Consider the following 12,909-nt stretch of genomic DNA (forward strand, 5'->3'; position numbering starts at 1 on the left):
CAAGAAGTCAATTCAAAACACATAAATGGTCAAGCAAGGTGTTATCAATGAAGGCCAAATAACGTCCCTTTAATACTAATTCATAATTCTCCTGGGATAAGACTTTTTTTGCTCCCTCATTTGTGCTATAGATCTACTCGAGCTCTGCTACTTGATTTCCAGTGCAGTAACTTATCCATCTCCTACATCCCTAACTTAAATGGGAACCACAGAACATACAGTTGTAATTCAGGAATTAAAGATGAGAACTGAAATGCACTTCCATTGCTTGCTTTCCTAGATTATGCAGAGCTTGTAGCATAAAAAGTATAAAGTTATAATAATAATGATGATGATGACCACAATAAGAAAAAGAAAATTATAATAATGACCTGTTATTTGTAAAATGCCTACTCCATGCCTGGCACTATGTTAAATGTATATACTTTAAGATGCTACAATAAGAAGAGATGTCTATCTTACTTTAGGAAAACTCCTGGGTTCAGAGTTGTTAATAACTTATACCTGGTAAATATGTGGTAAATTCATAGTCAAGTCTGTCATACTACCTAGCCCATGAACTTTTCTTGATGCCACACTGCCTTCTTCCCAATGGCCATATTTCGCCCATGGTAATCCTTTGATAAGAGGGTTTTGGTCTGAGAAACATCCACCCTCTCCGCTCTATGATCTCCTCTTCAATAAGTATAAAATGTGTCCCCTCCTTTGTGGAAGAAGAAACACATATACACATGCAGAGAGAAAGACACACACATGCACCAAAAATGCTTGTAAACATGCGCACACGTGTGTATATACATACCCATGCACATATATGTGTGCAAAAACACTTGTAGACATACACAAATACACAGCACTCACAGCACAAACTTAATGCTTTGCATTTCATAAAACCACAGGCTAAAATGTGATATGAATTTCACCTGGGTCTTCATGCTTGAACCAAGCCCCAAATAGGCATTAATGACTAGAGCTTTAAGCACCAGAGGAAATAAATAAAAGCTACCAAAAAGAAGCTTCAAAATAATCACAGAGCATTGAGTCATTCAGATCCTACTCCTCTTATTAGGTGCTGTGCTTTAGCATAAGGACATTTTTCTTTCTCCTATACCTCCAACTTGGGAGGCTGGGCTTCTTCTATGGAATATTCCACTGGCCCCCAAACCTCAGAGCAAACAATAGATGAATGACAGCCCTGCCCTGCCCAATAATCACATGACGGCCTTTTTGTGTCTCTCCAACTACAAATAATTGGTGCCTAGCATATAGAAGACATCAAATAAATTTTTTGAATGAACGAATGGTAATATCATGGGCTGTGGCATGAAGAGACACTTTCTTCACTCATAACTTCATTTTTTTTTTTTTTTTTGAGAGACTGAGTCTTGCTCTGTCACCCAGGCTGGAATGCAGTGACATGATCGTGGCTCACTGCAACCTCCACCTCCCAGGTTCAAGTGATTCTTCTGCCTCAGCTTCCCAAGTAGCTGGGACTACAGGTGTGCACCACCACGTCCAGATAATGTTTGTATTTTTTTTTAGTAGAGACAGGGTTTCACACCATGTGTTGGCCAGACTGGTCTCCAACTCTTGACCTCAAGTGATCTGCCTGCCTCAGCCTCCCAAAGTGCTGGGATTACAGGTGTGAGCTACCACGCCCGGCCTAATAACTTTAGATCTACAAGTTTCATCCACAGTAGTAACCATTTACAGACTGCTTTTGCATGCACCACACACTGGTCTAAGATGCAAATGCTTTTCTTATCCCCATATTACACCTGAGGGAGCAGACGTGGAGGAGTTCAGTGACTCACCCAAAGTCCTAAGTCTAAAAAAGTACAGATCAGGTTCGAACCCACGCAGCCTGGCCCCAGTGCTCATGCTCTTAACCATGATGCCACACTGCCTCCCAGGGAGCCCTGGCCACTCATGAACTGGACAGATTCTTGTAATGGAACTGGACACAACAGCTGGGATTCCACTGGCCAAACAGGTCATGGTTTACCTTCACAATTTTGGGAGTTACCTGTGACATGCTCTGTGCTTGGTGAAGGAACAGATGTTTAATAACTTTGCAGTAGCAAGGAGGAGGTTATATAACATGGCTGAGCTATTTTTGAACTTTGGAAAATGCTGACTGCTCTTTTCAAAGTGTCTTCTGTAAAATCAGGAATATTAAATATGAAGAAAATGTCCCCCTTTCCTGTACTTTTTTTTTTTTCCCCCCTGAAACTCTATGTACAGAAACAGGTTGGTGGTAAGGTCGTGAACATACCTTCCCTTGCAAGCAGACCCTGGTACCACGCCCAGCCCATGAGCAATAAATCAACGTTTCAATATCCTAACTGCACCAGTTCTTTGCATGAGATTATAAATAAAGTCCATGATGACCACCAAGTGGCATGTCTAGCTGGCCCCATGACTTTGTTCTCAGCCAGTCAAAGCTGGATCCCAGATCCCCTCAGTAACTCACCACAAAGACATCAGGTATGACCTCATCTGAACTTCTAGAGCTATTTGCAACCTCCCTACTACATAGGAGGAATAGTGAGAGCTATTTGTTTACCAGATGCTTTGCAGAATAAGACCTTAATCCAGCTGCAAATGTAACTTTTAAGCTTGAAGTGAGGAACTCCTAACTCGAGAGTCCTGGGCTTCTATTGAACAAGCTAATAGATCTAACTCAGGCTACAGATAGATCTGTTCTCTGCTTTCAGCTATCCAGACTGAAAAATATCTTACTATAAAAAAACCTAAATGTTCATCAAAGAGGAATTATTAAAGATGGAACATTTATACAACAGAATATCATCAATAAAATAAATGCAATTAATTATCTTCATAGAAGGATTTTGAAAACATAACATTGAGGTAAAGGAAGTTCTAATACGTTAGACACCATTTGTGTACATTAGACAGAAGTATGCATTGGGAATGTGGTTACACATATATGTGCACTGAAAGTACGAAAACATGATGATGAATTTGGTTTACATCCAAATCCATGTACATGTTTTCCCTTCTATGGAGAGAAGAGGACAAAACTGGGACAGGGAAACAGATATAATCAGAACTTCTACATTATCATTAGTGTTTTATTTCTTTTAAAATGTTGAAACAAACATTAACTTTTGGCATCCTTAACTTTGTTCTCTATGATGAATATTGAGTTGGATATTTTATCAGATTCTGTAGTTTCCTGTACTATTCTTTTTTCAATATTAAAAAAAGAATTCTTATTACCTAAGTTTGTCTTTAGACAAATTTCCCCCACCTTGATCAGACTGTATTGTGTTTGAGGAGAGAAATTATATCTTAATTCATCTATGTATCCCAGGGTCTAGCACAGAGTCTGTTGGTTGGAAGCAATGATAGATGGAGAATAGAAGAATATAGTGCCTTCGCCAGGCGCAGTGGCTCATGCCTGTAATTCCAGCAGTTTGGAAGGCCAAGGTGGGTGGATCACCTGAGGTCACAAGTTTGAGACCAGCCTGGCCAACATGGTGAAACCTCATCTCTACTGAAAATACAAAAATTAGCCAGATGTGGTCATGCGTGCTTGTAGTCCCAGCTACTTAGGAGGCAGGGTGGGAGAATTGCTTAATCTAGGAGGAAGAGTTTGTAGTGAGCCGAGATCGCGCCACTGCCCTCCAGTCTGGGAGACAGAGTGAGACTCTGTCTCAAAAACAAAACAAAACATACACACACACACACACACACACACACACACACACACACACACACACCTTAATCCTTTTTTTTTTAATGCCTTCTTTGTGCTTTCTCCAGCACCCTGTCAAGGGCAGCCTGGCAGGTTTCCACTGTTCCCTGGGGTGGGCATCAGGGACTGTGGGAGAGTGTGGGAAGGAGAGACTACTTATGCATTATCCAAACTTACACACTGGGTGGACACCACCAACCCTGCATGGATGGAGAGATGTTTCATTAAACACCAAGCAGTGGATGGCGACTTACCACACTTGATGCATTGCTTCTCTGGGACTGAAATACCATTTACAAAATTGCCGCATTTAAAGGCATAACTTCGGGAAATAGCACAACAGCATTTCACAGCAGCAGAAAAATTCCATTCTTTTAAAAAAAGAATAGAATCCAGGGTGGTCACTGCAAAGGGATCTAAATGTCTTACCAATTATCCTTCTAGAATTCCTTTTCCTGTATATATTATATTTCAATATAATATATATTGCCATAAAATTGAGTTATGTTTCCATCAAAATTATACATTTCTGAATATTCCAGCTGCAGGGCACATCTTATTATGGGAGTGAGAATTCATTAGCCTCGCTTATGTCTTTGGGCTGGCAGCAATCCTGCCTCTGTAAGAGACTCCCATGTCTCACGCTGATTTATCTGAGTTCCTTCCTGATATCTGGACAATTATTTTAAACGCTGAAAGTGGCAGTGTAGAAACAGGATTACTAAAGAGAGTAAAAGGACAGAGGACGGAGAAATGTCAAAGGAGCATGATTTCCCAATTCAAGGTTCATTTTTTTTTCAGATTTACGTTAATTGTAAAGAAGTATATTCTGTCTACTTCAACACACACACACACACACACACACACACACACACACACCCCTCCAGCTACAGTTCAGAGACTAACTGTAGCAGATTCAAAGTCCTAAAACCTTCCACAAATATTTCAGAGTGACATAGTACCCTGCTGGCAATAAACCAACATGGTTGGTTGACTGTAATTCCTTTTTTTAATTATTTTTTTTTTGAAATGGAATCTCACTGTGTCACCCAGGCTGAAGTGCAGTGGCGCGATCTCAGCTCACTGCAACCTCTGCCTCTCCCTCTTGGGTTCAAGTGATTCTCCTGCCTCAGCCTCCTGAGTAGCTGGGATCACAGGCATGCTCCACCACCATCTGGCTAACATTTGTATTTTTAGTATAGACAGGGTTTCACCATGTTGGCCAGGCTGGTCTTGAACTCCTGGCCTCCAGTGATCTACCCACCTTGGCCTCCCAAAGTGCTAGGATTACAGGCATGAGCTACCACACCCAGCCTGCTGACTACAATTTCTGATGACCAAAAACTTCACTGATCACTCTGGAAGTTATTTAATATTACTAGGTGGTAAATACTGTGCTAAACAGTACTTTTCATGCAGCAACTCAATGAATACGACTATCTCTAGAACACTGGTTCTCAAAGCACAGCCCCTACACCACGAACATCAGCATCACCCCAAAACTTGAAAGAAATTGCAAATTCTTGGGGCTCACCCCATATTTTCTATTACATTAGAAACTCTGAGATTGAGGTCCAGTAATTTGTGTCTTAACAAGTCCTCCCAGAGATTCTGATGCCTGCTGAGGCCTGAGAACAGCTACCTAGAAATTAGGTGCTATTATCATCACTTTGCAATAAACACCTGAGGCCCAGAAAAGTAAAATGATTGTGCAAGTGATATAAAAGTGGACAAGACAAGCTTTGAACCCAGACAAGTCTAACTCCAGAGTTGAGGCCCTTAATCAGAGTTCTACAATGCTCATTATCTAAGGAATAAAGCATGAATTAAATCCGTGAACATCAGGCAGAACCATGCAAAATGGGGATAGGAGGGATCATTCTAAATCTCAACAGCTTAACCATAATGATGGGCCACAAGGAACAATGACACTTCTCAGAAACCTAAAATTTAACTTAAATGTTCGCCAAGATGGGAGTAAATAAATTATGATACATTCATATAATGGAATAGAATGCAGTTCTGCGAGTAACGTTTGCCAAGATTTCCAATGACCTACAAAAGTACTTAGAATATAAGAAGGGAAAAAAATCAAATGCAAAATCAAACAGAGACCAGGAGCACTAGCGTGGGAAGTTTCCCCAAAGCATAACATGTTGGTGAGGACGTGGGAAACCGGGTGGTTTCACAAACTGTTGGTGTGACTATAAATTGGTGTTGTTACTTTGCAGGACAATTTGGCAATAGATGCCTCCATTTAAAAATGCACATGAATTAGGACCCAAAAATCCTGTATCTTAGAATCAACGCTAGAAAAAAACTTGCACATGTGCATAGACATGTATAAAGATGATCACTGCTGTTTAGCTTCTAATAGGAAAGCAATCTGACAAAATCCCTAAATTAAATGTTTATAACACAAATGATGAATTCTTGAGGTGATGAAAACCCCATTTACCCTGATGTGATTATCAAACATTGTATGCCTGTACCAAAATACTTCACTTATCCTATAAATAAACACATTTTTGTATTGTGGGTTGGGGCAGGAGGTGGGGATGACTAATAGGGTAAAAAAAAAAAAAAATAGAAAGAATGAATAAGACCTGCTATATGATAGCATAATTGGGTGACTATAGTCAATAATAAATTACTTGTATATTTTAACATAACTTAAAGAATATAATTGAATTGTTTGTAACTGAAAGGATAAATGCTTAGGGGATGGACACCCCATTCCCCATGATGTGCTTATTTCACATTGCACACCTGTGGCCAAACATCTCATGTACCCCATAAATATATACACCTACTATGTACCCACAAAATTTTTTTAAATAAAAGAAAAATAACTCCTAAATTTCTATCATTATGCAGATTGGATAACTAAATCATGACACCATGATACCATATTGAAGAATGTGATGTGAGCTCTGAAGTTAGACTTGCCTGGGTTCAAATGTTTATGAGTTACAAAAAATATAGGTACACTTGAGATATAGCTATAGACAGACAGATCGATCGATCCCAGGTGTAGGTTTCCAAGATATATTGTTGAGTAGAAAAAAAAGGTAAGTTGTAGGAAACAAAGTTTGATGTGACTTATCTTACAAAGGAGATGAGAGAAAGAGAGGAGAGCAAAATAAAAATCCCATAAGTAAACACACAACATCGTGCATTTTCAGTGCATATTTCCAACAGTGAGTATGTAAGTGAGCAAACAATGACAACAGCAAAACTCTCATCCCTCTTTGGGAGACAACAAGCCCTTTCTTACGGGTGCAAGGTGTGCATTGGGATCTCTGGCCTCTCCATCTGCCCGTAGCAGCTGGCCTTGGCCTCAGGGATGTAGGAGAACTTCTCCAGCATAGAAGATGCAGCAGTGGTTAGGATGCCAATGCCGTCCCTCACTCTCGCCTCCAGGGTGTAGTCCCAGTCATCGTAGGAGACGGAAATGAGTCCCGATGGAAACTCTTTGGGGATGAGCTCCGTGTTCCCAGAGACCAAGCTAGGGACAATCCAGAAGAAATCATACCCGGTGAGGCCAAGGGAACGCGCCTCACTCAGAATGAGGACAGCCTCGTCTTTGGAACAGTAGAGCAAGATGACAGAAGAGTGGATCTTCTTCAACTGGACTTGTGTCTTTGCATCCTCAAAGGAAGTGTCCAGTGTGATCACATTCTGCATGTCCCAGCCCACAAAGCTGTTGTCCACCGTGGTCTTGACGAAGCTGATGAAGTCCCTGTAGCCAGGGAAGATGGTGGTCACCAGGGAGAAGACATGCCAGTCATAATCCTGCATGATCTTCAGCATGACCGTGGCTTGCTGCTGGATGGATGCTCCAAACTGGAAGAAGGTAGACGTCGGATCCTGCCAGTGAAAAGAAAGTAAAACAAAGGATGAGGCAGGAGGTGGTTTATACAGAAGCACGAAACTGCATCCTAGAAGTAAGGAAAGTAAATCACACATCAATCATTTGCAGATATTCCTGAGCATCTACTATATGCCAGACTCCAGAACAGATCCTGCAAATACACAGAAGAAAGAAGCCGCTGTACTCAGGAGCTTATGATCAGGTCCTGGTAGGATGTCTGTTATTATTGCTTGTTTATCATCTATTCTTCTCATTTTCCTCTAGTTCATCCTGCCCCCTCCTCCTTTGAGTCTATATGGTTCTAACAGAACAAACTCTATCTGACCCCCACCCCAGCTCATGACTGGAAAAATCAAGCCATGGATACAAAACAGCATCAACAAAGACAGACAGTTTTCTAACGATATATTTGGAGCCCCTAGAGTCTGCCAAGTCTGAAGTCATTTCTCCTGGACCCCTTGGTTACAGAAACCAGTACGTTTCTATGTTCATGTAAGCAGTTTGAGTAGGGTTTCTGTCACTTGAACGTACAGCTCCCACGTAATAGAGTATCATAAATACCATGTGGACATCTACCTTTTCAATCAACAAACATTTATCGAACACCTTATTAAGCGTTCTTAATAAGAATTAAGTGGAAGACAACTTCCATGAACTAAGGGCTAAAAGATGCATATGAAGTGCTGAAGGAACATCCAGGTGAGGAAGAGGAGAAGTGCATGGATGTTACAGTCAGAGGTATCCCAAGGATGCACTATAACTATTTCAGAAGCTGTAGATGAATACATCATGGCGCCCAAAGGAGGGGTACGATATGATGTTGAAGAGCTTGGCAGAAACCCCAGTACATAGGGCCTGAGGAGCTATGTCCGGAGAGTTAGACTCTATTCAGAGGATAAGGGAGAGTCGCTGAATGTTCTCACCCTAGAAAGTGGCATGGTAACTTATGTTGTGTTAAAGGGCCTCTATTAGCCCTAACATCTCCACCAATCTACGATCATGAGAACAAATTTCCATTTAGAAAAGGCAGGTGATGCATACAGTGCTACAATATACAAGCTGCCTTCATACCCTCTAACTCGTCAAATCCCCACAGTGATCCTACAAAGCTGGTATTGTTGGCAGGGAAAATGAGGCTCAAAACGGTCACACGGCAAGTAGGCATCCGTACCTCAGTGCCATGACTCTACGTCCTGCCCCCTTTCTGACACTCAACCACAGCCTTCCTGGGATCACTGAAGATCTGTATGGAACAGATGCTTAAATCACATTGTTGACTTGTGGACATGGTGCCAAAATGCCAACTAAACAGAACAGAAAGTATGCCTCTGTGTTGGAGCAAAACAGGATTTGACAAGTGCTGAGATGTATTTCCTTCAGGTAACTGAAAAAATTATCAAAGGGTCCTCATCATATTACAGTCATGTTTTTATTTTGCATTCTGTATTTACCATGTGTATTGAACACAACCTCAACAGGGTAACTTATGGGGATTCCACTGCAAGAGTGTGTATGTGTGTGTGTGTGTGTGTATGTGTGTGTGAAGGGTGGATGTTCCATTCACATTTTTCAGAACAATACTTTTGTAGCTGTGCATGTCAATTCTTTCAACAAGCTTACATCGCTTTCCCTGTGGGTGCTCACTAAAAGTTTTATCAGAACGGGCCAAAAGCTATAGTTCTTCAAAATACTGCTCTTTTCTGAAATGCATGGGTTTGGGGGATAATTTGAGTGAAGCGTGGCCTGAAGGCAGAGAAAAGAAACAAGAATAAATGTCTTCTGGGCCCCTTCCAACATTACAGTTCTATGAATTTTACCTAATTAAATCAATTAAAGTGGGTAATAGATTTAAAGACTTTGGATAATTATTGTTTTCCCTACAGTAGCTTTTACAGAAATCTAATATTCTTGAATTGATTAACCATTTTAAATCACATCTCAACAAGACTGTGAGCTCCTCAAGGGCAGAGATTTTTGTCGTTTTCATCTTTATGTCCCCAGAACCTGGCAGAAATCTTGGCACAACCATAAATGGATGACAAGGGAATGAATATGTGAATGAAGCCTAAGAGGAATGTCCTTGGTTAAGACCAGAAATGGAAAGAAGGAGAATTCAGTAACTGAGATTGTATTTTGTGTGGATTCTGAATATTGTGACCAAAACAAAATGAAACTTTCAACATCATCACCTACACCTTCCTACCCTGAGGAATTACCCAAGCATCCAATACCCACCTATATCTCAATGTGTCATTTGTTGATAAAGAGGAGAATAAAGAAGACCTATAAACCTCAGCAGTTGTCCAAAGAACTTCATTAAATGTCAAAATAGGGCAACAACATAAAGAAACCACCAAGAGAAGGCAACACAGAAGTAGAGTCTAAAGGCAATTATATTCACCAGCCTCACACACTGTGAGACGCCTCTTGGGATGGGGCAAAAATGTTCTAAATTACCAAAGAAATGTGATAACTCCCATGGAAATGATGCCTCAAAGGAAGCCAGTCACCAGAGCTACCTTCTGACTGCAAAAGGCAGTGGATCGGCATCTTGCACTGAGTACACAAGGAACAGAGAAAGCTCTTAACAGGACACACCTTAAAGGCACCACTGGAACCCAATAAAAAGGGTCTATGAGACAATTCCTTGGAAAGATTGGTATTGGTGGAGAGGTGAAGGTCAGACATGCCAGATGGTGATGGAATGTGGGATCCTCCAACACCCTTGCTCTATGTACTCTGAGCTAGACATGACCAGGGTATCCATGCAAAGGTTTGTGCACAGAGTAGAGCTGTAAGCACACGCATCTTATCTGGTTCTCCACATGTAGAGGAGGGCATGGCTGCACTGTGAACTTCCTCAGGAGAAAGACAATTATAGGGACAGCAGTTAATCGGCCCAGAGCCAGCTCGGCACAGGCCATCTGTGAAAGAGTATGTGCAAAAACCCTTGCTTTGTGCTGTACCCACTCCCTGTCATGCCAAATTTCAGCCCAAGCTGAATCTCTCCCATTACTCACTATGCTGATCCCCATTCGCAGCCTCTCCCCAGAATGGAGAATACTAGAACCTCTGGAGTCGGACTACCCAGCTCCAATCCTCATTATGTGGCTTTGGGTAGGGGGGGATAAAACCACTCAGCCTTTCTAAGTCTCAGTTTTCTCACCTATAAAATGGGTGTGGCTATGGTGATAATGACCATAGTAAAACATGCTAGAAATACTTAGTCTATGAGAGTCACATTGCTCCTTACTTTCTAGGTACTATCTCATTTAATGCCACCCCCAACCACCTTACTAAGTTGGCACTAGTAGTATGCCCATTTTACAAATGAAAAAAGACCCAGAAATAGGCTGATTTTTCAGGTAGAAAATCATACAGGTAGAAATCAGGTTTGCCTGCCCTCAGGGTCTCCAGCTTTTTATCTCTGCACTCTGCTGTTGCCAATAATGGTGCTTTCTCATTGAGTTGTAGGGATTAAATGATTCCCTTGTAGCAAAGCACCCAGTGTAGTGCCCATCACGTATGAAGTACTCAGCAAATATTTCACATCAGGAGATTATGCTATCTTTTCCAAGAGGTAATCCACACTCTGGACTTGGAGCATCTCAACAACTCAACCTGTTCAGAGCTGCCTCATTGAAACTCTTAAAGCATCCCTTTAACCATGCCACTGCCCTACTCTGTAGTCACCAATAGCTCCCAGAGGCCTGCCACATTAAGTTTAGACTCCCTAGCCTACCCGTCTATGTGTATCAGCTTTATAGTTGAAATATCATGAGCTCTAGGGTCTATTGAACCTGAGTTCAAGTCCTGCTTTTGAGGGACTGTGGCTAACCTAGCCAGCCCTATGGCTTTGGGAAGGTGCTTAATCTTTCTGGGTCTGAGTCTCTTTCCCTATAAGACAGGAATAATGACCCCTCCATCGCTTGGGGCTGCTGTGAGAATGGGATGAAATGGTAGAAGTGGGACACTCATCTGTCCATGCCTGACTTTGACAGTTTGGGTACTTGTCTCCACATCCTTGGTCCTACAGATCACACAGACATCGTCAGAAACCTAAGAGGGTCCTCATCCTATTTCAGGAACTGGTCTCTCCAGGTCCACTGACATGCTAGTTTCAAATCCCCACCACCCCATGCAAACCAGCTCATTTATTCTGAGCCCAAGGAGCCTGCATAATGCAAAGAAAAAACTGCCTTTCCGTACAGCAATGAATCCATGCCTTGGAGACAAACCATCCCTAATGTCCTTCCTGGGCATCATGCAGTTACCCTGTACCACTCTCATTTCTATTGGCATCTTAAACTTCAACCCAAAAACCACCGTGGACCAAAAGCATCATCTACCCCTTGGAGGGACAGAAGCAAGGGCCTATTTGCAAAATATAATAGCATAGCAAAACAATGAAGAGGTTCACATTTAGCTTTGGGATTTTCTAAGGTGATTTTATGGACTGGTAGGACATGATGGGGAATCTGGCCACACTCCCAGGGCCTGGCGTCCAATACGCCAAATCGCCTGAAGCCCCTGAACATCCTTTCCACTCCCTGCCTTGATGGTAGAGGCCACCTCTCCTGCACTTACCTCCTCCTGCCACGGCTCAGCCTGTACTTTTCGGATTCTACATATCAGCCTCTGACCACCTCTGGCACTCGGCTTCCTTAGAATGTGCAGCCGGGGGAGAGGAACAGATTTCATACACCCACTTTGATTTTGAAGCAAAAGCACTTCTCTCCCCATGCTCACTGCTCTGCGGAAGACAGAACAAACTGTTTTAAACACAGAGCGAGGGAGGCAGAAGGGTGTGGGATTCTGGGTGTCTGCTCTAAACTCTGTGTTTTAGTCCCATCATAACTGAGGTCTCATTCAATCAGGTCTGGAGCATTCAATCCTGCTCCAGAATGTTCCAGAGCTTGCTGGGTCCCCAGGGTGACACCTGACTCCATGGGTACCAAGCCCTGCTGTTTCCTAGAGCCTAACAGCAACTTACATTCCATTTACCCATTCATAAAGGTTACAAAGCCCACCCACACCCAGTATCTCTTTGATCCCAACTAATCAAGAAATAAGGCAAGTGGCATAACCCTCATGGATGGCGTTTCTCCTAAAGACACAGGATGAGAGGTTAAGTGACTTCCCTGAGATCCACATGGCCCCATGGTGATGGCAGTCATCATGAGATGCATCCAGTTTTCCCTTGCTCACATCAGTGGCTCTCATTCCTGGCTGCACATCTGAATCCCTTGGAGAGTTATCAAAGAATAACCTATGCATTGTGCCCCATGCCAGTCTGATTGAAACTCTGTGGCCT

The 12,909-nt window shown here is 42.2% G+C and overlaps 1 protein-coding gene across 2 annotated transcripts in view; it reads right to left on the reverse strand.

Annotated features, from left to right (window-relative positions):
• GRIN2A (glutamate ionotropic receptor NMDA type subunit 2A) overlaps nucleotides 1-12,909 on the reverse strand; it is a 431,623-nt gene that overhangs the window by 179,421 nt on the left and 239,293 nt on the right. For both annotated transcript variants that reach the window (XM_005591232.5, XM_005591230.5), the window contains exon 4: nucleotides 6,999-7,591. In XM_005591232.5, coding sequence (XP_005591289.1) covers nucleotides 6,999-7,591 — 593 coding nt within the window. The remainder of the gene's footprint in view (nucleotides 1-6,998; nucleotides 7,592-12,909) is intronic.

The sequence above is a fragment of the Macaca fascicularis genome, chromosome 20 (genome assembly GCF_037993035.2).
Source record: "Macaca fascicularis isolate 582-1 chromosome 20, T2T-MFA8v1.1".
NCBI lineage: Eukaryota > Metazoa > Chordata > Mammalia > Primates > Cercopithecidae > Macaca > Macaca fascicularis.